The 27,843-nt window shown below is 43.0% G+C and overlaps 2 protein-coding genes across 3 annotated transcripts in view; one reads left to right on the top strand and one right to left on the bottom strand.

Annotated features, from left to right (window-relative positions):
• Nucleotides 1–172: 172 nt before the first annotated feature.
• Nucleotides 173–21,994, bottom strand: LOC119171706 (glycoprotein antigen BM86). 2 transcript variants are annotated; one of them, XM_075892278.1, is made up of 18 exons: nucleotides 21,588–21,993; nucleotides 17,530–17,661; nucleotides 16,983–17,099; nucleotides 16,553–16,672; nucleotides 15,790–15,897; nucleotides 15,494–15,553; nucleotides 13,054–13,185; nucleotides 11,177–11,305; nucleotides 10,684–10,803; nucleotides 9,556–9,659; nucleotides 6,737–6,789; nucleotides 6,295–6,437; nucleotides 4,668–4,841; nucleotides 3,696–3,768; nucleotides 3,059–3,117; nucleotides 1,534–1,654; nucleotides 1,415–1,454; nucleotides 173–377 (listed from the first exon to the last, which is right to left on the bottom strand). In XM_075892278.1, the coding sequence occupies exons 1-18, from the start codon at nucleotides 21,682–21,684 to the stop codon at nucleotides 342–344; spliced, it is 1,818 nt and encodes a 605-aa protein (XP_075748393.1). In that variant the 5' UTR covers nucleotides 21,685–21,993; the 3' UTR covers nucleotides 173–341. The 2 variants fall into 2 exon arrangements, 1 of the variants encoding a protein (XP_075748393.1); XR_012894839.1 differs by lacking the exon at nucleotides 3,696–3,768 and having other exon boundaries at nucleotides 278–377; nucleotides 21,588–21,994.
• LOC119171703 (glycoprotein antigen BM86) overlaps nucleotides 4,719–27,843 on the top strand; it is a 163,219-nt gene continuing 140,094 nt past the window's right edge. Inside the window, exon 1 of the mRNA XM_075892276.1 lies at nucleotides 4,719–4,856. The gene's annotated coding sequence lies outside the window, so the exon portion shown is untranslated. The remainder of the gene's footprint in view (nucleotides 4,857–27,843) is intronic.

Genomic DNA, 27,843 nt, shown 5'->3' with positions numbered 1-27,843 from the left:
ATTGTATACGGATGCCACTCACTCTCGGCATCCGCGAATTGAATAGTTGATCAAGCTACCAGTTAACCTTGACGCCAGCGTTCAAACAAACAAACAAACGAACGAACGAACGAACGAACGAACGAACAAAGAAACAAACAAAAAAACAAACAAAGAAACAAACAAACAATAATTTTGTCTCATGAATACGAAATGGTTTTATTCCAACGTCGACATTGGTGATGGAGAATGTTTCTGATTCTGCGCTCACACGAACCTCTGGTACTGCCTATATCGGGCTCCACTTGAGCCGATGGATTGAACGTCACGGTATTGCGACAGTACCACGTCTTTGCTTGAGCTCAGCCCTCTTCCTCCGTAGGAAGCGGTCGGAAATCCTAGGATAGAAGTGGGATTATTGGTGAGTACAAGGAGGGGGCTCGCGAAGTAAATGCATCGCCAGGTGTTCAACGCATGAGGCTGAGTGCCAAGTATGCTAGCTGTTAGTCCTGCATTTTTTCCCTCTTAGCTATAGGCTTTTAGAGCCAATATTTTTTCCACTTGAAAGAAAAAAAATAATTCAACATGCAATTAGAAATTCTTGTATCTGAGCTAACACTTATCTCACGCCATTTCTCTTCCCCAGGTGAGATTTTCAGACTGCATGTATTGTAGGCGTACGTCATTGACAAGTATAATTACCAAACAAACCCTATAACCAAACAAACTGAAAAACGTCTGGAAGGCTCTTGTCGCTACTTGATGCGAGCTTACTTCAGTCTATGTAATTGTGGTCCTTTTTTAGCGCAATTATAATGTTAATATGTGCAACAGTGAATATTTGGTATAAACAGAAAGTGGTGAGATTTTGTGCCTGGTTGTCTATTTGAAAACTATTCGAATGGTATTCTGTATGTGTTCGTATTCGATTCAGTATGATCACTATTTGATTAGTCTTCGATACGGCTCTACATTTCACTCTTCCTATAAGGCTACTGTGAGGAGTATTAAGATTTAAGTGATGGAAATCCGATACACAAATTTGCCTGAAGTCAGTTATACCTGAGTACATTACTAGTGTACGGCAAAGCGCATCAGAAGTCGAGACAGGGGCTGTGTCATTGCTCTTTAATTTATTCTACGCGCATGCACTGTTTCTGGGTGGTTTGAGTGTAGACCAGCATTGTCTGCTTATGTATCTGCTATTTAAAGGCTGCTAGATATTACACGATTACGGCCCTTGGTACTTTTCAGGTTTTGTTTTTTACTGCAATAGTGTATATATGCTTGTAATTTATAACCAAATTGCACGAATTGAAGTTTTGCTGCACCCGGCTGCTGAGCAAATCAGCGACAATGAAAAAAAAATCTTCGCATATAGATGTTGGTTAAATGATCCTCTGGTTTAAACACGCAGAGACACTTTTCGCCTCACCTTGCTGCTCGCTTTTTTCACAGGTGTAACTATGTAGGTCCTGAAACAGTAAAGAAAGTGAATTGAGCGTAGCAGCAATGCAGTTTTTGTAAAGCCGCTTAACCTATTGAAACACTCACGCCTTCCTCCTTATTAGCAGAATTACGACGATAACGGCGGGCATCAAGATACCGATGACAATAGCGACGGTCGCCCAGACACGACTGGTCTGTCTTTGGGGCGCCATTGGCGTAGTTGTAACTGCGAATGAATCATGAGAGAGGCAGATTTAAAGGCATAATTTAGTGAGTTGTCGAAGCAATATCATGATATCAGGACAGAGAATTCACTCTCTCTGTGAAGCTCAACTATAAGTGCATAGGTTTGGCCAGATATTTTATATCTTCCCTGTGTTTTATCATGTAATGCTTATGTTAATGAACATTCGAGTTATAGCTTTATTTTATGCCTCATAGGTAATCAAGCATAAAATAAATACTCTCTCCTGTTGACGGCGTCACCTCATTTTGCAGGTGTATCACTTTCATAGCTATTGAACCACTCCTGCAGCATGCAATTGAGCCGCTGAAGCTGGCAGCTAGTAATAATATTCAGTAAGAAGAATATCTGAGCTGAAGATTAGCCACGAATTATTCAAGTCCCAAATACGCTATGAAATGCATGCGTTATTTTTTTCTTTGTCATTGCGTGAAGTATGATATGAATACAGCGGTGTCTTCTTGTAAACACGTTTTCCACAATGTAAAAAAAAAAAACTGTTGCTTCTTCATACTTGTCCTGCATGACTTCGAAGCTTTTTCACTTCAAACGTACATTTATAATACATTGCTGTTTTTTTAAACGTTATAAGTGAGTATAAATCTGGCACATAGACTAAAGCTTGCATTAGAAAAAAATACCAAAGAAAGAACATGCCCGCACTAGGGCAACACCGCTATGAATACGTTTTATGAAATCCAAGTGAGGGGATTTTTGGGCTAGTTGCTTTGTTACATGCCGTCAAGCTGTAGTGCCGGTAACAACTGCGAGTCCTTTCTCGGTTTACGAGTTTTATACGGTATTCTTCCACTGAATGTTTTGTGAAGCCACTTTTCTATAACAGAAAGTCTATTAATTTGTTTTAAACTCCTTCAGTAGAGCAGTCATCACATTCTTCATGAGAAATTTTCATTCAAAGCCAAAATTGCTTCAGCTAACTCACTATTTTACTAACACATATGTGAAAACATGAGGGATGGTGATCGTTCCTATTTAGGTTACCTTGCGTCGCAATGTAAGTCTGTGGCGATTTCAAGTGTCACCCCAGTCCTCAACACCGGAACTGTGCTGCTTTTGTTACGGAAGTATGCTGAAATTTAAATTTTATACGAACGTTCCTCCAGAGTTTTTTGAAGTTCAAGCCGTCGTAAAATATATTGCAAATGGCCAACAAATGAACAATGCGGTGCCCAACACCCAACGGAACATAAACAAACAATGGCGCAGACATGCTTCATGTAGAAGGAGAGTATTCAACCTGTTATCAAATATATTCCATAGCCATTACAGGGAGTACTTTTCCCCCTGAACTGCTACAGTGGCTACCATTAATCAGTGCCTTGACGCAGAGTCCTGTTTCATCCATCTAGTAGACATAGCACTCACATGGCCATTTGTGATGGTGTGGTGGCTGAGGCGTCTTCGCCGTGGTGTTTTCCCTGCAGCTGAAACACAAGGCAGAGACGTCAGCATGGATAGCTCTACCCAACAAGACACTGAAGGTGAATAAACAGCTTGAGAATTATTTAGTAAGCTTGTTCGTGTGTTATTAGGTATAAGGATTGATTAGACGAAATGCATATTGCCTTTTCTGGGCTGTGTTACTCATGCTGCATCATTTTAGGAATCACATTAAATAATTAAGAGCCTTATGTAAGTTACATTCCACTTAGAATATTGGCATGTGTTTGAATTTATGAACTGATTCTGTTAACCAAACCTGTTACAAAACGATTGTTAAAGCTCTCTGTTTGCATGGTATGCATGTACATACATACATACATACATACATACATACATACATACATACATACATACATACATACATACATACATACATACATACATACATACATACATACATACATACATACATACATACATACATACATACATACATACATACATACATACATACATACATACATACATACATACATACATACATACATTAGCTTGCAACAAGTGCTGAGGCAGTTGCATGAGTTAGCATCACAAAATGTTTGTGTACTGTTTTACTTACTCGCATATATATGGCTTTTCTGCATCTGGTATGCATATGCAGTCTTGAGGGCATAAATTTGGATGGCAGCCTTCTGCAATAAACAGGCTGATGTTGTAAATGACTTCTTTTATTGTTACACGATTACAGTTCCAGGCGCTAACTTAAATTGTTTGAGATGGGCAGTCGGAAAAGCATGTTTTCAGGCAAATTTATCGATTACGATGTTTTCATGTGTCAATATAAGCTGTCTATCGCAAGATATGCCACGAGAATGCCGCACGGACATATCTTCTCAAATTGTTAAAACGGTGCATTTATTCGCGCAGTTCATTTTGAAGTTCGTCGCAATCTTCGCTTCTTACGACAGCACCAGGCGTTAGCCGTGACATTGCATGGCGCTGCAGGATCAAAATAAGGCACAGTTGTGAACGAAAAATAATATACGTGTTTTTTTTCTGTTGGGCCAAGAGGGCAGTCGAATTAAGACAGCAAGTTTCTGGATTTCGGACCCCTCGCCTTCGGGTGATACCGGGCATCGCTCGGAACACTGTGTCGAAATAAACGTCCATTTCTCTCTCTTTGTGTTAGCGAATGTTGGCACAGTCCTTGGGTCGTCTTTACAGCTCACTTTGCTAAACAAGCCAGGCGGTGCAATAACATTAAATCTGCGTTAACATCTGGTACTTAGCAATCACACAAAAAGAGATATATCGATTGAGAGCCAAGTGTGCTTTCTGTTCCACCCAAGTTCACAAAATTTTCCGGTCGTTTAGAAGTGCCACAACGTTACATTTCCCACATTGCTCCCATAACTTAATGCTACGATGGGGCAGCGCCTCTAAAATGTATCGCACGTGCCTGTGACTATGAACTTCATGCAATAATACCACGAAGCGAAACTTGTTGTGCGTAATAGTGTGACAAATCCATAACCGTTGTCTCACATTGCTGGCGAAAGTATACTCTACGCTGTTTCAGCGAATGGCTTACCATGACACCGTTGAACTTTCAGAAAGCCCTGCTGGACCATCTCTGCGCCGGCACTTCTCAAGGCACATCGCAGCGTGTACTTTCCGGCTCCTTCACTGACGCACTTGTGGCTGCCACTCGAGACGGCGTCAGTGTTGTTCAAGTAGGCGTCGCACAGGTCTACTGCCCGTGGGTCTGTCAGGAGCACCAGTAAGTGCCATTTTGAAAAGAAGCAAGCGAAAGCTGCAAAACTGCTTGTTTTGTCTCTCTCCCTCGATATAAGCATTTCTTCCTCTCTCTCTCATTACAAAAAAGTCGATACTCATAGACTATAGCTATGAGTTAAGACTTTGCTCACCACCATGTAATCTTTTTTGTTTTATTTTTACATAAAAGAATGACACTGGGAACAGTTGAAAAAGCCCATACCACTGCACACTTTGTCTGACATGTCCTTAAGGGGACACTAAAGTAAACTATTAAGTCAACGTTGATTGTTGAAATGGCGGTCCTGAAACCTCGTAGTGTTACTTTTGGGCCAAGGGAGAGACTATTTTGAAATAAAATCACGTTTTAGTGGTCCGCATCGGGTTAGCGCACTTCCAATTACCCGCCTCAAGAAGCGGACCGACCGGACCGACTTACGTCACTGTTGCCGTGCACAACGTTGCCCGGTTTTACTGCGCTAGTAGCAGCAGACCGAAAGCAGCGGGAGCCACAGCAGCAAGAACAGCCAGTGATCAATTTCCCACCATTGGCTTCGAGATTGCAGATGATTTTGTTTCGATTGCACCCCAATAGATGAATCCACCTATCCCATGTAACAACGCGAAAACTGAATTTTTGAACCACTCGCGCCATTTCCCATAGTAACGTACGGTGGTTCTGTTTCCTATGAATCAAACAAGAACGAACAAGTAGCATTTTATGTGTCTCTTGATGCACGGAAGGCTCTTCATTTAGTGCAGTTAGATCGATTACTAGTGATTAATTGTAGGCAGTCTGTCTGATGTCATCGGAATCATTTTGAAAAAGTCCTACTACAGCGCTTGTGTCCTTGTGCATTTACCCTAATTTTTCGGTAAGTAGGACACTGTTGTTGATAATATCGTCGCTTTAGATGTTGTCATACGTTGAGCTTTCACTCTCATGCCAATTGTTATTTGACGTTAGTTTCCCTTTAAGGCCAATTGTTAAAAATAATCACACCAATCGCACACATTGATGATAAATGGGACAGCCTGCATGTAGTGAGAGTGAGTGAGTAAGTGTGCAAGTGTGTGAGTGAGTGACGAATAGAGAGAGATAGAGATAAATAGAGACGAAAGGCAGGGAGGTTAACCAAGCTTGGCTCGGTTGGCTACCCTACACTTGGGGTGGGGGAAAAGGAGAATAATAGAACGGAAAGAGATAGAAAAGAAGAGGAGTAAGAAACAGAAGCATGAATAGTCAGGTCGAGACCACACAGCACGAGTGACGATAACATTAAAATATATAGTGGCAAAACTGTCTAGGACTTTTTTCTGTATGCAATTACATTACTGGTATAAGAGACCCTGTGCTAGATGTTCTGTCATCATTAATTTTAGTAATTCTAGTTAACAGGACACCTGCGCAAGATCTGAAAGTGTAAGGCGTTTTGGCTTACCCGAAGAAGAGCCGTTCACGATGTACAAAGCCGGAGCAAAGAAGCAACCACTTCTTTTATCTTCATTCTCACACAGGTGTATTCTGTGCAATAGTGCTGGTGCTGGTTCTTCAGAAAATGACAATTCCACTTCGTGTTCTTCGCTATCAATAGTGTAAAAGATGGCGCAAGAAGCGATGGTAAAAACAATGTAAACCATGTCACATGTTCTTTTTTGCCACTTTTTAAAATTTTATGTGATGGGACAGTTGTCTTTTTCATCACGGTACCCATTTCTACAGCCCTCATCATATTCATACCCGTTACCACTATTTTGTTTCTTGATGTGTCAGGTAAAGGATTGAAGTTGCAGGCGTACAGTTCACTATACAAAGTCGACATGTGAGGTTTGTTGGCCTGTCGTACTCGTATCACAAGCAATGATTTTGATTACAGTACTTACCCGCACTTGAGAAGTCTCGTCGCCATTAAGCTTTTTCCGTATAGGTTTTTCATCTGTAACCAGCAATAAGGTTAATTTATTAGATAACAGCACAATTTATATATAGAGCAAACTCAGCTTCTCTCCTTCTGCTGAATACTGGTTACTATGGTGCAAACTGTGATAAATTATAAGATGGGACATGATTGAAAAGTGAGAGATTGTAACACCGATGAAACAGATCCACTAATAACCTATGACCACGAGTTCATGTGCATGTGTTTTTTAGGTATCGTTGTACGAAAACACGCGACAGGCATGTGGCACATGCGTTCGACAAGTTTTATTAGCACAAAATATGGATCATAGGAGTAGGTAGCCCTGTGCTCTGAAGGTGGACCAGTGCCTTTATGTAATGTCATAGTGTTTGTGCAATGAACGGAAAAAAGTGCGCCCTGATAGAAAGTCACAGTTTCACCATAAGGGCGAAGCAATGAAAGCGATAGCAATGACTTGCAATGTAACGCTGAGAAACCCAAGCAAACCGAAACGTGCAGCGCTCTGCTCACGCACAAATGACGCACGAAAACAACATGCACAGGACGAGAGCGAACGAACAGCATTTACCGCTCGACACTGAATCCACTGTTTAAGCAAAAACGACGCATGAAACGTACTACGTACTCGCAAGTACACATGAGTGCAAACTAACAATTGACTTAGTTGTTATAATTCACTGTGTATTTTCGCAAATGACGCCTGTGCAAAGTGACCTCTGTGGGCCCGGCAACTAACGCAATCGTTCCAGTGAAAGCTGAAGGCGCACGATTCTCCCCACAAAAAGGATAAGCGTGCGCTCAAGCATCTAAGCTGGGTGCCGAACGCAGGTGGCGTTTTTTTTATTGTGTTTTCACATATATAGACACGTATGCGATGAATGATGGCGGCGGTGGCGACGACAAAAAAAAAAAGACAGCCGACACCGTTCATATAATTGCTATCGCAATAATAACTGAGAAACGTGATTGGAAGCCATGTGCCTGCGCCTCCTTTTTAATCTAGATATGGTTCGTCACAATGCTTTGTGCTTGCATCACCGCAGTACAGTTTGTTAGCTTCACCGCAGTACAGTTTGGCAGTTTCACCGCAGTACAATTGGTCAGCTTGGCCGCACTACAGTTTGTAAACTTCACCGCAGTACATTTTGAAAGCTTCACCACAGTGCAGTTTGTATGCTTCACTGCAAATCATAAATGTACAAAAAAAAAACATTCAAAAGTGTGTAATCTTCACCGTATAGCACCAATGTAGTGCAAAAAGATAACTTTATTATTTTTGTACAGAGCTTTATTTTGTAACAGCAATGTCAAGCGGTGAACATAACTTAACGACTTCCATAATTCAATTGCACATGCCACTCTCTCGTCGGCCTTACGTACACCATATGACGGTTTCAGATGTAGCCTGCAGAGATCACTGACGTTTGGAAGAATAAAGCATTCAACTTGACAAAAGCAAATGTGTGCAGTATGATGCATATGTTAAATGATCGTGTTTGAGCAGTATGCCATTCACATAGCTTTTATCAGTGCTGTGTTCATTCATGGAAGATAATGAAATAAATAGAGTGTTTGCAACATTATTTACGCGAATAAAATGTGGCACACGTGAATGTCCCCAGGAATCATGACACTCATTTTTAAAATGCGATGCATTTCTTAGTCGGGTTATGTCAGGCATCCGTTGGTGGCGTCCGCGCCGATGGCCGCGCGCCGGAAGGTGTTATCTCTCCGCTCTCACACCCTCTATAACAACAACTGCGGGCGCGCGCGCTTATCCTCGCCCCTAACAAGCCGATAATGTGGTGCAAGAGAGTGTAGGAGAGGGTAAATGCAGTGCTTCGTCACTCCTTTTTTCACCGTTCTCTCTCTTTCCTCTCTGCGACCCTCTCTCCCGTCCACTTACACCTCACTCTGGACCGTTCGCTGGCTGGGCGCTTCTCAAGAACATCCGGAAATGTGTGGTGAAGACGCCGCTGTGCAACGCCAACGCAGAGCCGAGAGCACTGGCGCCCCGTTCTCCCGTCCGCTCGCTCCTCATTCTCGCCTGTTCACTGGCTGGGCCTCTCTTAAGGCGATGGCAGAAGCCGGTGAAAGTGATTGTCTGACGGCAATGGTGCCCTCTCTCGGGATTCGGTCACTGGATTTCATGCCGACCGGTTGTGCACTTGCGATCTTCGACGACAGCGTAGCTCTGTCCGACTGGGCTGGCCCTACGCCATCTCCTGACGCCGATCACCGACTACAGCGTAGCTCTGGCCGACTGGACTCGACCTACGCCATCTCCTGTCACCGACAAGAGCTCTCGCCAGTGGTGCCCCATCCTCGGACTCCTGCGACCGTCTCCATCTTTCTTATCTTCTCCTCACTTCCGTCGTTCCATGTCCCTGCGCCTCGCTCTCTCCTTACTCTCTATGTCTTTACCTTTTAATTCTATAATTTTAATCCCTCCCTTACCCCCCCCCCCCTCGTGAGCTACTGTTGAGGTGTTCTCTCCCTGAGAGACAGTTACTGGGCTCACTTTTCTCTTCTTTTTATTTAAAATCACTCCCCCCTCTCTCGGCGCAATAAATGCATTCGTATTTCCTCACGATTCCCTTCGAGGAGGTGGGGGCAATTTTTTTTAAGAACCACAAATTGCCTGAGCCTCACATCCCGTCAGACTAATTTTTTGTGACCGTAGATTTGAATTTTAGGAGTTATGAACCATCAGATTTTCAACGAGAACAACAGCAGGCCATTGGATGAAAAAGACAAAGGATAAAGAAATCTGAAACTTACGGCACTTTGGATCAGCTTCTCAGTATTGGCACACCTGTGCGTAGTATTGGCCGTAAGGTAAACTTGGTCTTGCGTGAAGGTTATAATGTAAACGAATTGCCTATCTGGAATGTTAAAGTACTTCAATAAAACTTCATTGGGGTCGTGTTGGAACATAATAATCATACTAAACATACTCCGCAAACAAGGTGGATGCCGCACAAAAAGAGACGGCGCACATTACACTTGTGCGTCTTCTCTATAGTTGGGTGTCACGTGTAGCTGCAACTTGACTTTAACGTAATTTGACGAATTGTTAGAACATCTATAAATTCAGAGGACTAAACGTTACGGTGAATCTTAATGGAAATCAATGATTCGGTGCAAAAATTGGTTTATAATTTATCCAGGGTGGGTACGGCTAACCGATACCAATACTAAGCTAAACTTATTGTTTAAGTTAAAAGAACTCCAAATGGGCCACCGAAACGACACCTTTGGGGGATTGTGAGCACAATGCACTCCGTATGACGCGAACAAAATATTATCGTTTATATCTAGGATAGTAAGATTTTTACAGTAATTTCACTGATGTTTTCTCGTGTGATAAACACGCGATATGATTATAAAAGACGCTGTAGAAAAAAATTGTGAAAAAAGTTTGGCTGCATTGGGCCCATTTATTATTATAGGTACGCCAGAGAGGCAGAAATCGATACAGAAACTGTGCAAAGAACCGCGCTCATAACAATACACTCAAGCATCTTCTTGAAGCATTTCTCTCTCTCTCTCTCTCTCTCTCTCATTACAAAAATGATACCCATAGACTATAGCAATGAGGTAACACTGTGCTCACCAGCCCTGAACCTCTTATAGCTTTTAGGTAAAAGAGGTTTGTACAATCCATGACACCCCAGGAAACGTCAGTGTTCTGTGTTCATCCTAGATGAAATATTTTGATTGTTGTTGCATTGGTGAAGCAGACACAAAAAAAGGTTAGCTTCACCTTGAGCTAAGAACAGCCTTCTTTACTACGTATTTATGGAGATGTTTATTTCAATGCTCGAAGAGATGAAAAGCAGCAGTACACTGCAAGGTCTTGTAAAAAATCTACCGAAAAAACTTCTTAAGGGTTCATGTGTTACTCACCTAAAGCGCACAGTCGCTTGGTGGAGTCCCATTTCAGTGGATACTCGCAGACACATATTTCTTCGTTGGAATCAATTACGCACTTGCTTAGTAAAGGCTGACATTTGAACGAGCACTCCTCTGGAACATGAGGAAAAAAAAATGAGTCGTTCGGCTTCATTGGGTGGCTTTGCAGAATAAAGACACACAGCTCATGCTGCTGATACAGCGAGTGCCTTCAAACTTCGTCATGCAGAAAAACGTTCTACTGAACATACCTAAAGAATATATATCTTTGATTGTCGGTAAAAAAAAAAAACTGATCATTAACTCACGTCAGTTACCAAGGGGCCTCCTGGTCCAAAAAAGCGTGAGAGCGTAATCGGGAGCCATTGCTCAATTAACCACACACTGAGTAACACTGGGGATACAATTAGCTTCGAGGATTTAGCAACCACGAACGCAGTATGCCGAAGTTGATTGTTTTCATAATTAAGCTTAACAATGGTCTCACCCGAGCAGACGCCGTCAATCAAAGCGGAGCCCGCAGGACACTGGCAGGAGGCTTTTCCGTCTTTGTAGACGCATTCTTGGCCGCTATCTTCGCAGCTCGATTCTTCCTCTTCATTACATTCAACTCTAGCTACAGAACCAAACAAAGGCGACTGGTTAGCGTTTTGATGCAAAAGTAGCTGATTAAACTTATCCCACTTCAAGTTAGAATTTAGTTAAAAGTTTTTGGAGGTAAAGTGAGGTGTTAGGCTGGTTGGTTTTTCATGATTGGAAAAAAAATTGTCACTACAGTTGCTGCGAAATACGAAGTCAGAGAAAATTTCAGCATCTCCACGGAGTGGATGATGGTGAAGTAGGCGAAGCTCCGGAGTTTTTTTTTTTTTTTTTGGTGATACCGTGAATCTTCCGAGGAGCAGCATCTGGGTCGACCCGGCGCCGCACAGGCTTCGCAGCCGCTTCCCGCTCTCGCATTCGGTTGTTCGCTTCTCGCTGAGCCCGTTTCGCTGCGGCGTCCTCGGGATCCCCCTGGCGCCACGCTCGCTTGGCGGCAGCCTCTCGAGCCACCAAGCGCGATCCGACGCGTACGGCGACGATCCAGGAGAATGAGAGATAACGGGCGGGCCGGCGCAGCCCCGCGAAGCTCGCGCAGTAGCCAGTCTGAGAGTGGCGTAAAGCCCCTTGATCAAGGGGCTTTAGAGCAGCGTAAAGAGCAGCGGTAGCTCCAACTCTGTCCAGTGTTCATTCACTCAAGCACCATATTGCACACATCTTGACGAGACAGTGCCATATAGGAAACTAGATAAAAATGACGATGACGACACAGATAAGACTTCATCTAGGGACCTCAGACACAGAATGCATACAGCGCCATCTAGTATATCGCCACCCAACTGCAGTTTGCATGCATCTTTATGGGACAGCACCATTTACTGTATGATAAGGGAGACGCTACTGGTTACACCGGAGGGACCAGGGATTGCCTTAGATCTTAAGCTTCACACCTAAAACTACAGTTCTGGTCAAATCAAAGAGTAAGAATTTACGCGAAATTTGGGAAGCCTTTCATATATCGGACCAGGAAAGCACATGCGTCAGTCCCACATTCATTCCACTAAATCCTACGGAAATCTAATTCAAGTGAAATGGAAGTGAATCACCATACTCGGAAAAGAACTTTGAGTCATCACCGCACCTCGTAATTGTAATCACCGCACGTGTAGTATCTGAAGATCATTGAGCGAGACTGCCGCTCCTTCTCCACCCTTATAGTGAACCGATTTTTCTCTTTCCCAGAAGCCCCCCTACATCAAATGTGTTTCAACGAAATTTCAATTGGCACCTGTAGTGTCCACTTCAGTTCATGTCTCCTCCCTAACTTCGTTTTTAGCAGGAACTGAAGAGCAATTTTTTCAATAAATATTTGAAGTAGTGTTCTGCATACAACATTTCGACACACATAGTGGCCATTGTAAAGTATATCTTTTCTTGGAGGTGGAGGGGAATTGTTATAGTCATGACATTTGTTTAAAAAACGTTTCCGTGATATATCGCCAAACACGTCAGTGCATCGCAATACGGCGGTGACGTCACCGCAGGACCAAAGCGGCTTTGGTTAGGCACATGTTCGGTTGGACAAAGTGCCCCAACGCAGCTAGATGCTCTATGAACTTGAAGCTGATAAAGAGATGTATAGTGACCATATGAATGCGAGCCAAAGCCTATGCGAGAAATATAATATCTAGACTGGAGAGTGTCAGAGGGATGTAGTATATCAGCAGTGCGTTTTATGTTTCTATCATCAGTAGCTGTGGAAGAGATGTCTATAGTGTAATTTTATATCTTACTGATATCAGGATATTAGGCGCAGCAAAAAATTACCTTGGCACGTGCGTCCATCGGCGCTCAGCTCTTCACCATCATCGCAGTTGCACTTGTAGTAAGGATTTGATGAGTTCTCGTACGTGCAACCGTGTTCGCAGACAGAACCAAGCAAGTCCTCTGCACATACATCTGTGCACGAAAGAATGCCCAGCAAGCGCGTGCTTTATGTAGTTAGAGGTGCGTTACTCTGTATGAAGCAACTGAATGTTTAGAGAAAAAGAAACCGAAGAAAAAAAAATTGATCTCAATGTCACTTTTACAGCTCTGTGACTCATCTACCAAAAACAATTTCTCAATCCCGTAACATGAAGAAACGTACCGTAATCCAGAAATATCAAGTGAAAGAAAAGGGAGCGTCTCTCACTAGCGGCGTGAGGCTCGATTCAACAGCGGAGCTTGTGTTCAACCTAGGCAAGTTTTGCTAATAATGCCAAGCTTTTGCTAATAGGACCGCGGGAAGATGCGGTTACAGGGTAGTTTTTGGTTTACTTTTATTTACCTTGTGCGATAAGCTTAGGGAGGGTGCCAACCATTGCGCTCTATTTGCGTCGGCATGCAACATTGCTTTGACGGCGCGCAGTCAAAGTGTGCAGCCGGATCTGCGACACAGACGCGGCCGGGTGCCCGCACGAGATCACTGAGTGGTCACGGTTTTTTTTAAACTTAGGAGAAACAAACCAACCGTGCACGTGGGCAACAGAAGGATTGGGATGAGAAACTTAAGCATGACGACCCCCTCACTGCTTCATAGCACTTCAGTGTACGCATCAATGGGCCTATTCCGATAACCTGCATGGCGCGGTGGCTCCTCACAATGGTTCAGCTGCGGCCCAGCCGCATGCTGCGTTCATGCACGCCGTTTTGAGGCAGCGTGCGTGGCGGAAACGCGGAGGTCACCGACAACCTTGTGCCACGGTCCGGCTTACTTCTGGTGGCTCTTGGCTCTTCTGGTGGCACTTCTGGTGGCACTTCTGGTGGCTCTTCTGGTGGCTCTTCTGGTGGCTCTTGTATAGCTCTTGGAAGCGGGCGGGTTTGCGGCACGTGAAAGCGTGGCTGATGTCGCAGTAATCGGGCTCCCGGTCGGCGATTTCGTGCGTATTGTCGCATCGACATGTTTTCGACTGCCTCCGCGTTTATCCTTGCAAATGAGCTCGTAAGTGGAGCCACAGCGGTCGGCGAGCGGTTCCTCTTACAGCGCACAAGGGACAGGCGGATTATTGCCCCGTCGACAAGAAGTCGAAGTGTTTCCCGGGAAGCCGTTTCTATGACCATAAACCCCAGTATGCGTAGCTCTAAGTCTAGATATTTGTGCGCCGCTGAGCTGGCCCTTGCCTCTATGACTTTTTCTAGTTTTGTTTTTATTTAGATTTTTGTTGTTGTGTTATTTGCCGAGAGGGCATTAGCCCCCTCGTGCACGAAGATGGTGTCTTTGTGGCGGGGTTTCGATTGACCAAATGTACTGTCCTATCATAGGACAAACAGGTGACGATTAGCCGAGAGTTGTGTAAGGGTGGAGCTCCAAGAAAGTAAGAAAAGGCCCCGGGGTTCCACGAAGCGTTCTGAACCGGGCTTACGGTGTTAGGCACCTTCGGTTCTGCCGAATCCCGTGGTACGCCCTACAAGAGACGGTTCATTTTCAAAGTGTTTCCTTTTGTTATTTTGTAACTTTGATGTCCGTACTTAGGTAACATCTATATAGTCTGTAAATACAAGCTGTTTTCAACCTACTAGAACTTCTTCAGCACTTCTTCTTCATCTTCAAGCGACCAGCAAATCACTCGCCGCTATTTGTATAACGGCAGTACGCTTCTTCTCCCACTTTGCTATACCACCTCGGGTGGTGCCTCTCGGGTGCCAAGTGGTGAGAGTTGGTTTCTACCGAGACAGCAACAACCTGAATTTTACTAGTACTAAGTATGACCATACTTGGCTAAGCTTGCCCGGTTTCGATCAGTTCCCCACACAACACTCATGTCACGTAGTCTTGGCGGAAACATGTCACGTGAGTTGTTGAAAGATGTTGCGCGATTTAGGCACTAGTTTTACGGGATGTTACGGGATCATAAGTAAAGTAACAGGCTCTCCTATCTCTATTTCATTCCGCACTACACAAATCGACACACGTTTTGTGGGGGCGAAGCAGAAGTTGAAGGGAATGAAGCCAGTGTGTACTGCATCATCATCACCATCATCATCATCATCCTCATCATCAACAACATCATCATAATCAATTTCTGTTCGCGCTACCCGGCAAAACTAGAAGCTTAAAGAGCTCCGTTCTTAAGAGGTGTAATGTAATAATTACGAATTGCCTTTAAAACTTATGTCTGATATTTCTAATTATGCAGTTCATAATTGTCATAATTCGATTGTTAACCGTTAGCTAATTATGGTGGTGACTCAGCGCTCTTGTCAAAGCCATGTCTAAATTACGTACTCGTGCAGATGCTTCCATTTCCAGTAGTACCAGGTGGACAGAAGCTTTCTTCATAATGACCTGTAAGAAGCATGAAATTGACATATTGGTTGTGTTTACTGGTACTCTGAAGATTTGATTCCGCATTGTGCTTCGGGACTGGATATTTGTCCACAATCGTACACAGCTACGTATGAGTGACTGATTGTTTCAGTAAACATTACCCCGATCGTGCATTCGTTTCGTGTGGTCGTTCATAAAGCCCAAATTAACAAAATCCTTATCCACTAAAACATCGTGAATGCTTCAGTCTTTACCATCACATGATCCGATTTCCCAGTTCTGGCAGCAGCGGTTATCCTCTCTCAGTTTCGGGTTATTGCAGATGTCCGCACACGTGAAGTCCGGAAGTAAGCAAGCGATAGCTGAAAAGCAAACGAACACAAACAGACGTTGTTTCACACAGCAGTCGTATGCGGGATGAAAGCGACTCCTTGCCAATTTTCAATGTTAATGTGTAGTAATGTTCCTCCCATAATTCAGGCAGAAGTGCATCTCGTATTGGTCGTTGCTACAAAAAAGTTTAAGAAATAGTCGTTTAACAGCAGTACAACTGCGTAAGCGCAACCAACGTATTTTGATTTAAAGGAATCATAGTCAGCGCAAGTGGAAACAGTGCTTCGTTACTTCGAAGCGGTCATTGTTGCCTCAACTTTGGGACAAATTTAGTTACAAATGTGTTTCGCACCCTCCCTTGGTGAGTGGAGATCCTGCGCCACCCGCTTTATTGCACTCTGAAGCCGGACGTCTGTTGGACGGTCTTTCTTTTTTGGCAGTAAAATCACTGCTGTACCGCAATGCATTGCAGTGAAACTTACTATCAACTTACGAGCATTTAATATGGAATGTATTCTTTTCAGCCACTCTAATGTTTTTTATTACTGCAATGAACTTACTCGGACAAATGCGTCGTGATTGAACGTAAGCAATGACATTGCAGTCGTAGCATTCCAGTAGCAATTCAAGTACGCGAAGGTTTTTGAAGGCGCTGCACGTAGAAAATACCAGTGATGTACTCACACACACAACGGTCGTTCTCAAGCTGAGTACCGTATGGGCAAACGCATTGCGGAAAGCCATTCTGGTCGAATGTCTGTTCACCACCACTCTTTACGCACTCGTCTCTGAATGCTTCATCAACTGGAATTACAAAAAAAAAGAAAATAAAGACCGGCTCTTTGTTTTCTGTCCTGCATTTAAAAATCTACCTAATGATTCTCGCGTGAATTTAATAGGATAGTGAACAGAAACTTACATGCACTTGCCTTATTTAGACGGCAGCATTTCAGACACTTTTAGTATGACTTGTAAATAGTGCGAAACAAAACTGAGATTAGTTAAGTTTGATTCTTTTTTACCCATTTTACATAAGAAGTAAATGAACAAAGCCAGTTATATAGGTAGGTACTTAATGAACCAACCAGCTTGCCAAATTAATTAGGGTAAATACCTTCACATTCTTTTGTCATGCCATGTATTCCAGAACAGTCACATGTAGCTGCGTCGCTTCCGTGGTTGTCGAAGCATTTTCCAGGAAGGCACAGTATTTCTGAACACGAATCGAGATCTGCCATCACAGTGACAAGAGGAACGTTAGCCAACAACCGGGTACACTCAACTTACTGCGTTATATCACCGCATTAATAAGCCAAATGACTAAAAAAATTCGACAGAATGTTACACTAGCAGACAAACGCTTGCTTCAAACTTGGTTGTGCACTGATTGTACAATAAGAAAGCAGACTTCGTCCAAGACAAATAACCCGCAATGTGAGTTACCGCGACGTTCTTAGTCGACGTTATTGTTCCTTCCACCTTTGATCTTTGACTATGTTTTGACGTCACTCAGTGATGTCACAAAAATTACTTCATTAGTGACGTAAGCACATTAGTTGTCGTATTTCTCTAAACTTGACACTCAACGAGACGTTTATAGGCTTTCGCTTTAAAAAGAAACTATAATCTCCGGAGAAAGAAAATATATCTGAGTCACTTACGGTAGCATCGCTGAGCCGTCGCGTTGAAGTAGCGTTCGTTTTCGCACAAACACGTGAAATATTGGCTTCCGTTGATAGGAACACAAGGCACAGTTCCGCACAGCTTCCCAGCAGAAGCGCATATGTCCATATCTACGGTGTCAGGAACGACAAAGAACCATTTAGGTGAATGTAGATCATAAAGAGTGAGCAATCAGACCTGCGTCTAAAGTGATTTTAAAAATGATACGAAGGTATTTCTGGAACACTTTAACGAATCTATGAGCAAGACGTTCGGCACTTTTCAGTGTATATAAATACATCCACGTGCCGTATTTTTCTGCCTTCTTAGGTCAGCCGTTAGCTTTGGTCTGTATGAAGGAGGACCTTACAGTAATTATAGGTGTCCTTCATGATCGCTTTTTTTTGGGGGGAGATAGTGTGCATCACGAATACAATACAACGAACTGAGAAAACAAAAAAAGGCAGAATATATGGCGGTTAATTAAGAGGTTTATCTTTGGAAGGTTGTCAAGGTTATCGCTATCGGCGCAGAAAAGCTCCACCGTTTCTCGTCTGTTTGATTAAGGTTACATATCCCGTCCAAAAACATGTAGCCGGAAGTGTCATACTTGTGTTTAGTTTCGCGCTGTCGTTTCCAACACCCCTTGGGTCCAGTCAAGCTGCTCGTGGTGGCTTTTAGCCTCGGATGACTTTTTAGTCTGTCTGAGATGAATAAAAATTTAGATGTGTGGCGGCTGCATTTCCGATGGAGGCGAAAAATGTTGCAGGCCCGTGTGCTCAGATTTGGGTGCTCGTTAAAGAACCCCAGGTGAACGAAATTTCCGGAGCCCTCCACTACGGCGTCTCTCATAATCATATGGTGGTTTTGGGACGATAAATCCCAGATATCAATCAATCAATCATTCAATCAATCAATCATCAATCAATCAATCAATCAATCAATCAATCAATCAATCAAAAATTTAGATAGCGCTTGAGCTTCACCTTCAAGAGTGAAAAGCGACAGTGCAATCGGACCCCTTTCGCATCACCTTCTCAATTGATATAACTTCGGTTCTCGGAGCATGCCACGCCGTAAGAACACGAACGACTGCGCGAGTAGCGTTGGCTGCTACAAGTTATCGTAGACTGCCTACTGCAAGCACAGCTGTTAAGTGCCCACTGCGCCATACTCCCTTTTGTGAATCGGTGAAGGGTCCACCATTCGTACGTAAGGCAGCGCGTGAACCTAAACGCAGCTGGTAAATTTGCTGATGCTGTTGCAGCTGATGACGGTTAAATACATCTGAGTGCTGTGTAACGGGCGGGCCTTTAGAACACCCTCTCCTCGTGCAATTCACGTGTCGTGACGCCTTTCGCAGTTACACACTTCTGCCGCGTAATATACATGCGTAAAGAAGACACCTTCCACTGCACGGCATTCATGCAATGCTCTCTCTCTCTCTCTTTTTTTTTTCAAAGCAGCTTCAAGCCGTTGCGTAGTGCTATGGTCGAACACCAGCTCGCAGCGCAGAGGTCGTGGATGCGATTCTCACGTTAACCAAGGACTTTTAACATTTATTTTATTTGAACCTTTTTTTTTTTTCATTTTTCTCATGATACGTACGCCGTCATCTGAATTTCTGCGAAAAAAAAAAAGCTTTTTAACGCTTTCACTTTCATAACTGAAATTTACATTAATGCGTCTCTCATAATCATATAGTGGTTTTGGGACGTTAAACCCCACATATCAAATTTACATTAATGGTGCCTGTTTGGCTGTCGCGCGCTGTAGGTTAGGCGAATTAGAGTAGAAAGGTGTGAAAACGGAAGGAAATGTGTACTAAATTCGACCATGCGAACTGCAAAAGGTGTTAACAAATTTAGACTTATCACTTTCAAGATGAAAAAAAAAAAAGGCAGATCCCATGCATAGTGGGAATCAATGATATTCGAAGCACGATAAGGAAGGTCGATATGCGACTTTAATATCAGCACAACGTTAAGAGGGGGACGCAAATTCTGCCGTACATGACTTCCATGTCATGATTATCATGTTTGCTCCTGGAATTTTGTTCGTCTCCATTCATGACTCGTAATACCAATTTGGTGTATGTGAAGTTAGAGAAACGATCGCGAGCGCACCATGAGTGTAGCATGTACTCATGTTTTACATGACACGCATAACATGATTATCATGTTTGGACGTGTCACTTACCTTCGTGATGTATTCACGTCACGTAATACCAAATTCGGTATATGTGAAGCTAGCGAAACGGCCGCGAGCGGGCTATGAGTGTAGCATGTACTCATGTTTTACATGACACGTATATCATGATTATCATGTTCGCACAAGTCAAGCACCTTCGTCGTCCATTTATGCCACGTGATACCAAATTTCGTATTTGTGAACTTGGCGAAACTTAGCGCATCATGAGCGTGGCATGTAGTCATGTTCTTACATGACACACGTGTCATTATCATTATGTTTGCACCAGCTATATACTTTCTTTATCCATTCACGGCAAGTAATACCGAATTCGGTGGATGTGATACTAGCGAAACGACCATGAGCGCATCATCAGCGTGGCATGTAGTCATGTTCTTACGTGACATGATTTTCACGAGAGGGCCTCTCACTTATGTTCGCCATGCAGTCATGTGATACCATACCCGTTTTGCGATATGTGATATGAGCGACACCACCGCAGGAGCAGGAAGACCATGACATGTAAATCATTAGATTATTGACATACATGTCGGGATTTTCATGTTATGACTAGTCAGTTATGTTCGTCATACAGTCATGTTATATCATACCAAGTTTGGTATCAATACCATTATCCAAACGGCCAGGAGTGCTAAATGTCATAGGCAGCTAGATAGATATAGATAGATATAAATAGATAGATAGATAGATAGATAGATAGATAGATAGATAGATAGATAGATAGATAGATAGATAGATAGATAGTCAAGCTCACCAAAGTTTGCTTAGAAATTTTCGCATCAACAAAAGGTATCCTCAAACACGTTAGGCCCCTGTTACGACGACTGTACGATACACCACTTTTCGTGCTAGTAATACGTCCTTCCTATCGCCTGTCAATATTAACGAAATAGTGGGAATGAAGGGCCAGTTTGTTGTACAGAACAACACAAAGCCAGCTGTTAATGAAGCATTACAAAGATTGGAGCCCTGATTCATTGCTTTAATTGAAGGGTGGTAATTAACCAATAGAGGAAAATGATAGTCGGTGGAAAAAATAAAGAAAAAAAACAAACGACTTGCTGCCGGTGGCAAGTGAACAGTGCGCATGTGATTCATAACTACTTGCCTGCGCGATGTACCAAAGCGCTGCCGCCCACATTGACGTTTCACACCGGTGTGGCAAGAACAAAAATAGCATATGGCGTTTTTATTCGTGTTGACTAGAGCATGCATTGAACAATTGTTCTCTTAACAGCGTCTGTCAAAAGGTGGCCCCGCCGCGGTGGTCTAGTGACTAAGGTACTCGGCTGCTGACCCGCAGGTCGCGGAATCAAATCCCGGCGGCGGCGGCTGCATTTCCGATAGAGGTGGAAATGTTGTAGGCCCGTGTGCTCAGATTTGGGTGCACGTTAAAGAACCCCAGGTGGTCGAAATTTCCGGAGCCCTCCACTACGGCGTCTCTCGTAATCATATGGTGGTTTCGGGACGTTGAACCCCCACATATCAATCATATCAATAAATGTCAAAAGGTGTTGCTAGACTTTTCAACCTACACAGACGCTGTCGTTGTTGAAATAAACGAAATGGTTGGAACGAATGTCCTGGAGTAATGTAGTCGATCTATGCCAGAAGTTGCAAGTACGAAGCTGCAGAAAACCGTAGAAGCTAAAGTCCTTTGGCGTAAAATTCTGCGTATAAAAAAATAAAACAAGTGCATCTATCGGAACACCCTCAACTAAAAAGCATCTGCAAGATAAGATGCCAGTCATCTAAACCGAGTGGTGGAAAAACAACAACGCCCATGTGAAGCATTCACGGACTATAGTTCAACTCATGCATCTACAGATCGTCGAAGTTGTCTTACCGGGAATTTCTTCTGCAAACGCGACTGTTGCCAGGATAGCGAGAAACACAACGAACAGCACCGCGAAAAGCGGGCGTTCGTTGTTCATTCTTCCCATATCGGTTCGGTTTCCTGGTAATCTTCACAAGCGTCGTCGAGTGGTGTCGAGTAGACGGGCGCTGCCGCCGACCACACCTGTCAGTCGCTGCGCTGCTGTAACTTCTCATGCGTATGTGCAACAACGACGATTGAAGCCTCTCTGCGTTGCTGGATGGCACGTAGGAAAACACAAGATTACTTTTCAGGTGCCCCTTACCCCTGCTCTTCCACTCGCCTCTCAGTTTCCATATTGTCACTATAGTTCGAATTCTAACGGCCGCACACCTGCTCAGGTGAGAATGTTCAACGGCAGCAGGGGCAAGCAAATAGCACTTTATTGTCGAGACGAGGCCGCAATCTCCTTCTCGCTCGCGGGAACACCGATAAGGAATGGCTCCGCAGTGATAAAGCGAATTTGAGAGAGAGGCGTGCGTCAGATACCCCGGAGTTACCTTGACATGGAGTGTTTCCCTTTACTTTTTCTGTTGCGCACGAAATGCCGGACACGGGTGAAGATTGGACTATATAGTCTTGTATTTTTGAATGCAGAAATATTTGGCATAATTAGATCGTTATACGTCTTGACTTCTGAATGAGAATAATTCGTGTAGCGCTGCGTCTACTCTGACAGCACATCGGAGTGTTTAGAGAGAGAGAACTTTGGAGTGATGGATGGGAAAGTTGACCACAGTCATAACGTAACTGCAAGACCCCCGAGTTTACTATCTTTCATATATATATATATATATATATATATATATATATATATATATATATATATATATATATATATATATATATATATATATATATATATATATATATATATATATATATATATATATATATATATATATATATATATATATATAATAAGGGAAAGAAGTGTATACCTAAGGGCTAGTTTTTCCGTGTTTTAACACAATATTAATGAGATCTAACAGACAGTAATGCCAAGGAATGTACAGGGGAAGTTATTAGAACCGATGGAATGTAAATAAGAAGAAAGAAAAGTGGATGAAAAAATAACCAGCCGTGAGCAGGGTATATGTGTATATATATATATATATATATATATATATATATATATATATATATATATATATATATATATATATATATATATATATATATATATATATATATATATATATGTGTGTGTGTGTGTGTGTGTGTGTGTGTGTGTGCGTGATCTAACAAACAATAATGCCAAGGAATGTATAGGGGAAGTTATTAGCAATTGCAACGTAAATCTGAAGAAAGAAATGTGGGTGAGAAGGTAACTTGCCGTGAGCAGGAACCGAACCTGCGACCTTCGAATAATACGTTATTCGAATGTCGCAGGTTCGGTTCCTACTCCCGGCAAGTTATCTTTTTACCCACTTTTTTTCTTCACATTTACGTTACAATTGGTCTAATAACTTGCCCTATACATTCCTTGGCATTTTTGTCTGTTAGATTTCATTCATAATGTGTCAATACACGGAAAAACGAGCCCTTCAGTAAACACTTCTTTCTCATATATATATATATATATATATATATATATATATATATATATATATATATATATATATATATATATATATATATATATATATATATATATATATATAGTAACAAGCATTTGTTGCTTCGTTGTGATGCACTCGGATTCACCGGCAAGACTTATATTGTCTTCGACTCAGGACAGTGCCACACTTCCGAAAACAAGAACCAGAGTCTTGTGAAACTAAAAGTCTTGTCGTTGTTCATTATTTATTTATAATCACAAGAAGAACAAAAAGAGGAACTATCTCGACCAAAAACTAAACCTATAAAACAAAATCTGCGTCTAATCTACGGTGATACTCAAATTTGGTATAAAAAATCATAGAAATATTCTTGGAGTACCATTTTCAAGCAGTATGCTTCGGAAGGAACATATTGACAGTGTACTCTGAGAATTGTGGCGCGTGGTGTGTATGGTATACAGCTTCTGAACAGTGCTACCATGTAAAGTAAAGCTTTTTCTTCAAAAATAAGTTTTTATTCGCACCTCACAATTTTTTTTTTGGTTAGGGGCCGCACATATAGTGTAAACCTGTAAAAACTGTGCATAACGCTATAGAAATACGTTAGAATCAATTTTAACTTACCTTATGATGCTCGCACAGGCTAATTGTTTCAGCGGGCTGGAATATTAGCCGCCCATGACGTCTATGCTTATAATTTAGTATTGACAATCAGACGCTAAACGAAAAAAAAATCGACGTTTTCCGCAAGACCTCTCCCAAGTGCAGCCGAACATTACATTGCTAAATATACAAAACAGAGAAATGTTGAAAATGGAAACGCCGAAAACAAACTACTCGAAAGATATTTTAGCCTACATGCTTCCTACTTTACTGTACAAATATTAGAAGTTTGGTGTTGACGTCCTACAATGTACACATACGCAGTCACGGTGACATGAACATGGTAAGTTCTGATTAATTTTACTAATATCACAATTGCACTGTTGTTATTATTGTTACTAAAGTGCTTATTTGGGCCGGTTGGTACATGGTCAACGAAGTGAAAAAACAGCGCGTAACACAGGACACAGGACAGAGAAGAGACGGACGAGGCGCTGACTTACAACCAAAATTTATTTCGTACAGGGGTGTATATATAGCACACGAAACTTGAAAAAAGAGGGAGAGAAGTCGAGTGACATGAAAGAGTAATTTTTGTTATGATTGTATGCGTATAACAAATAAACTGTGATTGCGCAATCATTCGCTTGTCAAATACGCCAATTCCCTGGTGAGGAGCGTTATCGAAGGTGCACTGACACACATATCGCCTTTCTTGATTATGCAGAATGCCTCATAAATCTCACGTGTCCTTTTATCTCTGTAGCGTCGAAGTATCTTGCATTTGTCAAACAATGCACGGCATCCACAAATGGCAGGTGTGCTGGCAGTATGCCCCCCGCTCCAAAAAAAGTTTGCTACCCTACAGTTCTGCGCATTCAAAACTTGTAAAGCGAGCGATTGCAAAATCCTGTCTAAAGGCGGCCCTGATGCGGTCTTGCCATCACACATTGTGTACTAGTTTTGAGTCACAGGTGCGCAGGTTGCGCAAGGCAGGGTACCCGGATAACATACTGTGTTCCATAGCTGAAAGTATCTTAAAAGACATCAAACAGCTAACCGAACCGACTAGTGGTCAAGAAAAAAGTTCTTTTTCAAGAACAGCAGTCATTCCTTACTTGCATAAGGTGTCACATTGTTTAAAAAAGGTAGCACAAAAAGCTGGAATCAGAGTTGTTTTTTCAGCCAGAAATAAGTTCTCTAGTATGTGCCATCAGGTGAACAGAGAGGACAGAGGGCCTCGCGTGTGTGATAAAAAACACGCAATCAAGTTTGTTGAATGTTGTTTTTGTGCCATTTATGAAATTCCCCTCTCTTGCGGCCGCTGTTACATCGGGCATTCTGGCCGCTGTATAAATGACCGCCTCAGGGAACACCGCAATCTAATGCGGGGTTCTGTTGGCAGCCACTTAGCTGCGCACAGCTCCATTTGTGGATGCCGTGCATTGTTTGACAAATGCAAGATACTTCGACGCTACAGAGATAAAAGGACACGTGAGATTTATGAGGCATTCTGCATAATCAAGAAAGGCGATATGTGTGTCAGTGCACCTTCGATAACGCTCCTCACCAGGGAATTGGCGTATTTGACAAGCGAATGATTGCGCAATCACAGTTTATTTGTTATACGCATACAATCATAACAAAAATTACTCTTTCATGTCACTCGACTTCTCTCCCTCTTTTTTCAAGTTTCGTGTGCTATATATACACCCCTGTACGAAATAAATTTTGGTTGTAAGTCAGCGCCTCGTCCGTCTCTTCTCTGTCCTGTGTCCTGTGTTACGCGCTGTTTTTTCACTTCGTTATTATTGTTAGTTTAAAGCTGTGTTTGGTTTGCTTTGTCGCATGTTATTTGAGCTATTGCCGTTGACGGTTATTGCTGCTGTTTTGTATAGCGGAAGCTGTGGACCCTTATCAAGCTGAACTGTCGCAGGGCAGTTTATTTCGGGTCAATTATCTTGAAGATCTCCAGGGTGGTATTGCCAGCAGGTTTTACCAGCTGACATTCATCAATGTGTTAATGAATAATAAACATTGTTATTGTTAAAGAGTTATCAATCTCCGCGCAGACCGCATCGCAATGTTAGAGAAGCTTCGTTTTTTAGATCATTCTGTTAAGAGCACGCGCAGAAAGCGGATAGTCGAGTTTATTCAGTTCTTTGCGCGTGCCCCAGCGATAACGCTGGAACGTTTGAGGCCATGTATGAAAGACGTGTGTTGCGCTCCGGCAATCGTGAGGTTATTCGACGACTGACTAAAGTTCTCGCCTCTATCAGTGAATACAGCGTGCATTACTTTGCACATACCTTGCCTTTCATGCTCCGGGAACCACTTCGCTCTAATAAAAGCTTTCACATTTCCCATTTACTACCTCAGAAGCCTTCCGAGACAGGAAATGTCTGTGGTATACTACCTGCTGTTAATACTTGGGTAATGAATGTTGTCACAACACTTTACTACCTCAAAAGAAAGTAAGTAGCGCTACATTTTCTAAGAGTGCAGGCCATCTGCGTGGGTTCAAGAAAGCAACAATATAAAATAGAAATTATATAATTGCAGCTTACGAGCTAATGCATACGCACCAAGGAAGAGCGACGAGGAATCGTCCTCTGCACCGTCTAGTTGCGAAGCTGTATGCTGTAGAGAGTATTGCTCTCAATAGCTATCGAGAGCAATACTCTGACGGAATGCGCCAGAGAAAGGCTTTCGACAGTAGAAAGCTCACCACTAGATGACGCAGACGGCAAATGAATGGTCGGCCGGGAATGCTCCATATACTTCTGCTCACGAGTATACGTAGCAGGTACGCACAGGAATGGTCGGACGGGAATGGTCCTAATACTTTTGCTCACGAGTATACGTAGCAGGTACGCACAGGAATGGTCGGACGGGAATGGTCCATATACTTTTGCTCACGAGTATACGTCACAGGTACACACAGGAATGGTCGGACGGGAATGGTCCATATACTTTTGCTCACGAGTATACGTCACAGGTACACTAAGGAATGGTCGGACGGGAATGGTCCATATACTTTTGCTCACGAGTATACATAGAAGGTACACACAGGAATGGTCGGACGGGAATGGTCCATATACTTTTGCTCACGAGTATACGTAGCAGGTACACACAGGAATGGTCGGACGGGAATGGTCCATATACTTTTGCTCACGAGTATACGTCACAGGTACACACTGGAATGGTCGGACGGGAATGGTCCTAATACTTTTGCTCACGAGTATACGTAGCAGGTACGCACAGGAATGGTAGGACGGGAATGGTCCATATACTTTTGCTCACGAGTATACGTCACAGGTACGCACAGGAATGGTCGGACGGGAATGGTCCTAGTACTTTTGCTCACGAGTATACGTAGCAGGTACGCACAGGAATGGTCGGACGGGAATGGTCCATATACTTTTGCTCACGAGTATACGTAGCAGGTACGCACAGGAATGGTCGGACGGGAATAGTCCATATACTTTTGCTCACGAGTATACGTCACAGGTACACTAAGGAATAGTCGGACGGGAATGGTCCATATACTTTTGCTCACGAGTATACATAGAAGGTACACACAGGAATGGTCGGACGGGAATGGTCCATATACTTTTGCTCACGAGTATACGTAGCAGGTACACACAGGACTGGTCGGACGGGAATGGTCCATATACTTTTGCTCATGAGTATACGTCACAGGTACAAACAGGAACGGTCGGACGGGAATGGTCCTAATACTTTTGCTCACGAGTATACGTAGCAGGTACGCACAAGAATGGTCGGACGGGAATGGTCTATATACTTTTGCTCACGAGTATACGTCACAGGTACGCACAGGAATGGTCGGACGGGAAGGGTCCTAATACTTTTGCTCACGAGTATACGTAGCAGGTACGCACAGGAATAGTCGGACGGGAATGGTCCTAATACTTTTGCTCACGAGTATACGTAGCAGGTACGCACAGGAATAGTCGGACGGGAATGGTCCATATACTTTTGCTCACGAGTATACGTCACAGGTACGCACAGGAATGGTCGGACGGGAATGGTCCTAATAC

The sequence above is a fragment of the Rhipicephalus microplus genome, chromosome 4 (assembly GCF_043290135.1).
Source record: "Rhipicephalus microplus isolate Deutch F79 chromosome 4, USDA_Rmic, whole genome shotgun sequence".
NCBI lineage: Eukaryota > Metazoa > Arthropoda > Arachnida > Ixodida > Ixodidae > Rhipicephalus > Rhipicephalus microplus.
The sequence above is the reverse complement of the archived record's forward strand: the minus strand, read 5'-3'. Positions and strand labels throughout refer to the sequence as shown.

Coding starts and splice junctions, on each gene's coding strand:
- LOC119171706 (XM_075892278.1), bottom strand. CDS start 21,684: ATGGGAAGAATGAACAACGAACGCCCGCTTTTCGCGGTGCTGTTCGTT. Junction 9,660..10,683: donor CAAGCGACTGTGCGCTTTAG/GTGAGTAACACA, acceptor TTAACATTCCAG/ATAGGCAATTCGTTTACATT. Junction 4,842..6,294: donor CGTGAACGGCTCTTCTTCGG/GTAAGCCAAAAC, acceptor TGCTCCTGACAG/ACCCACGGGCAGTAGACCTG.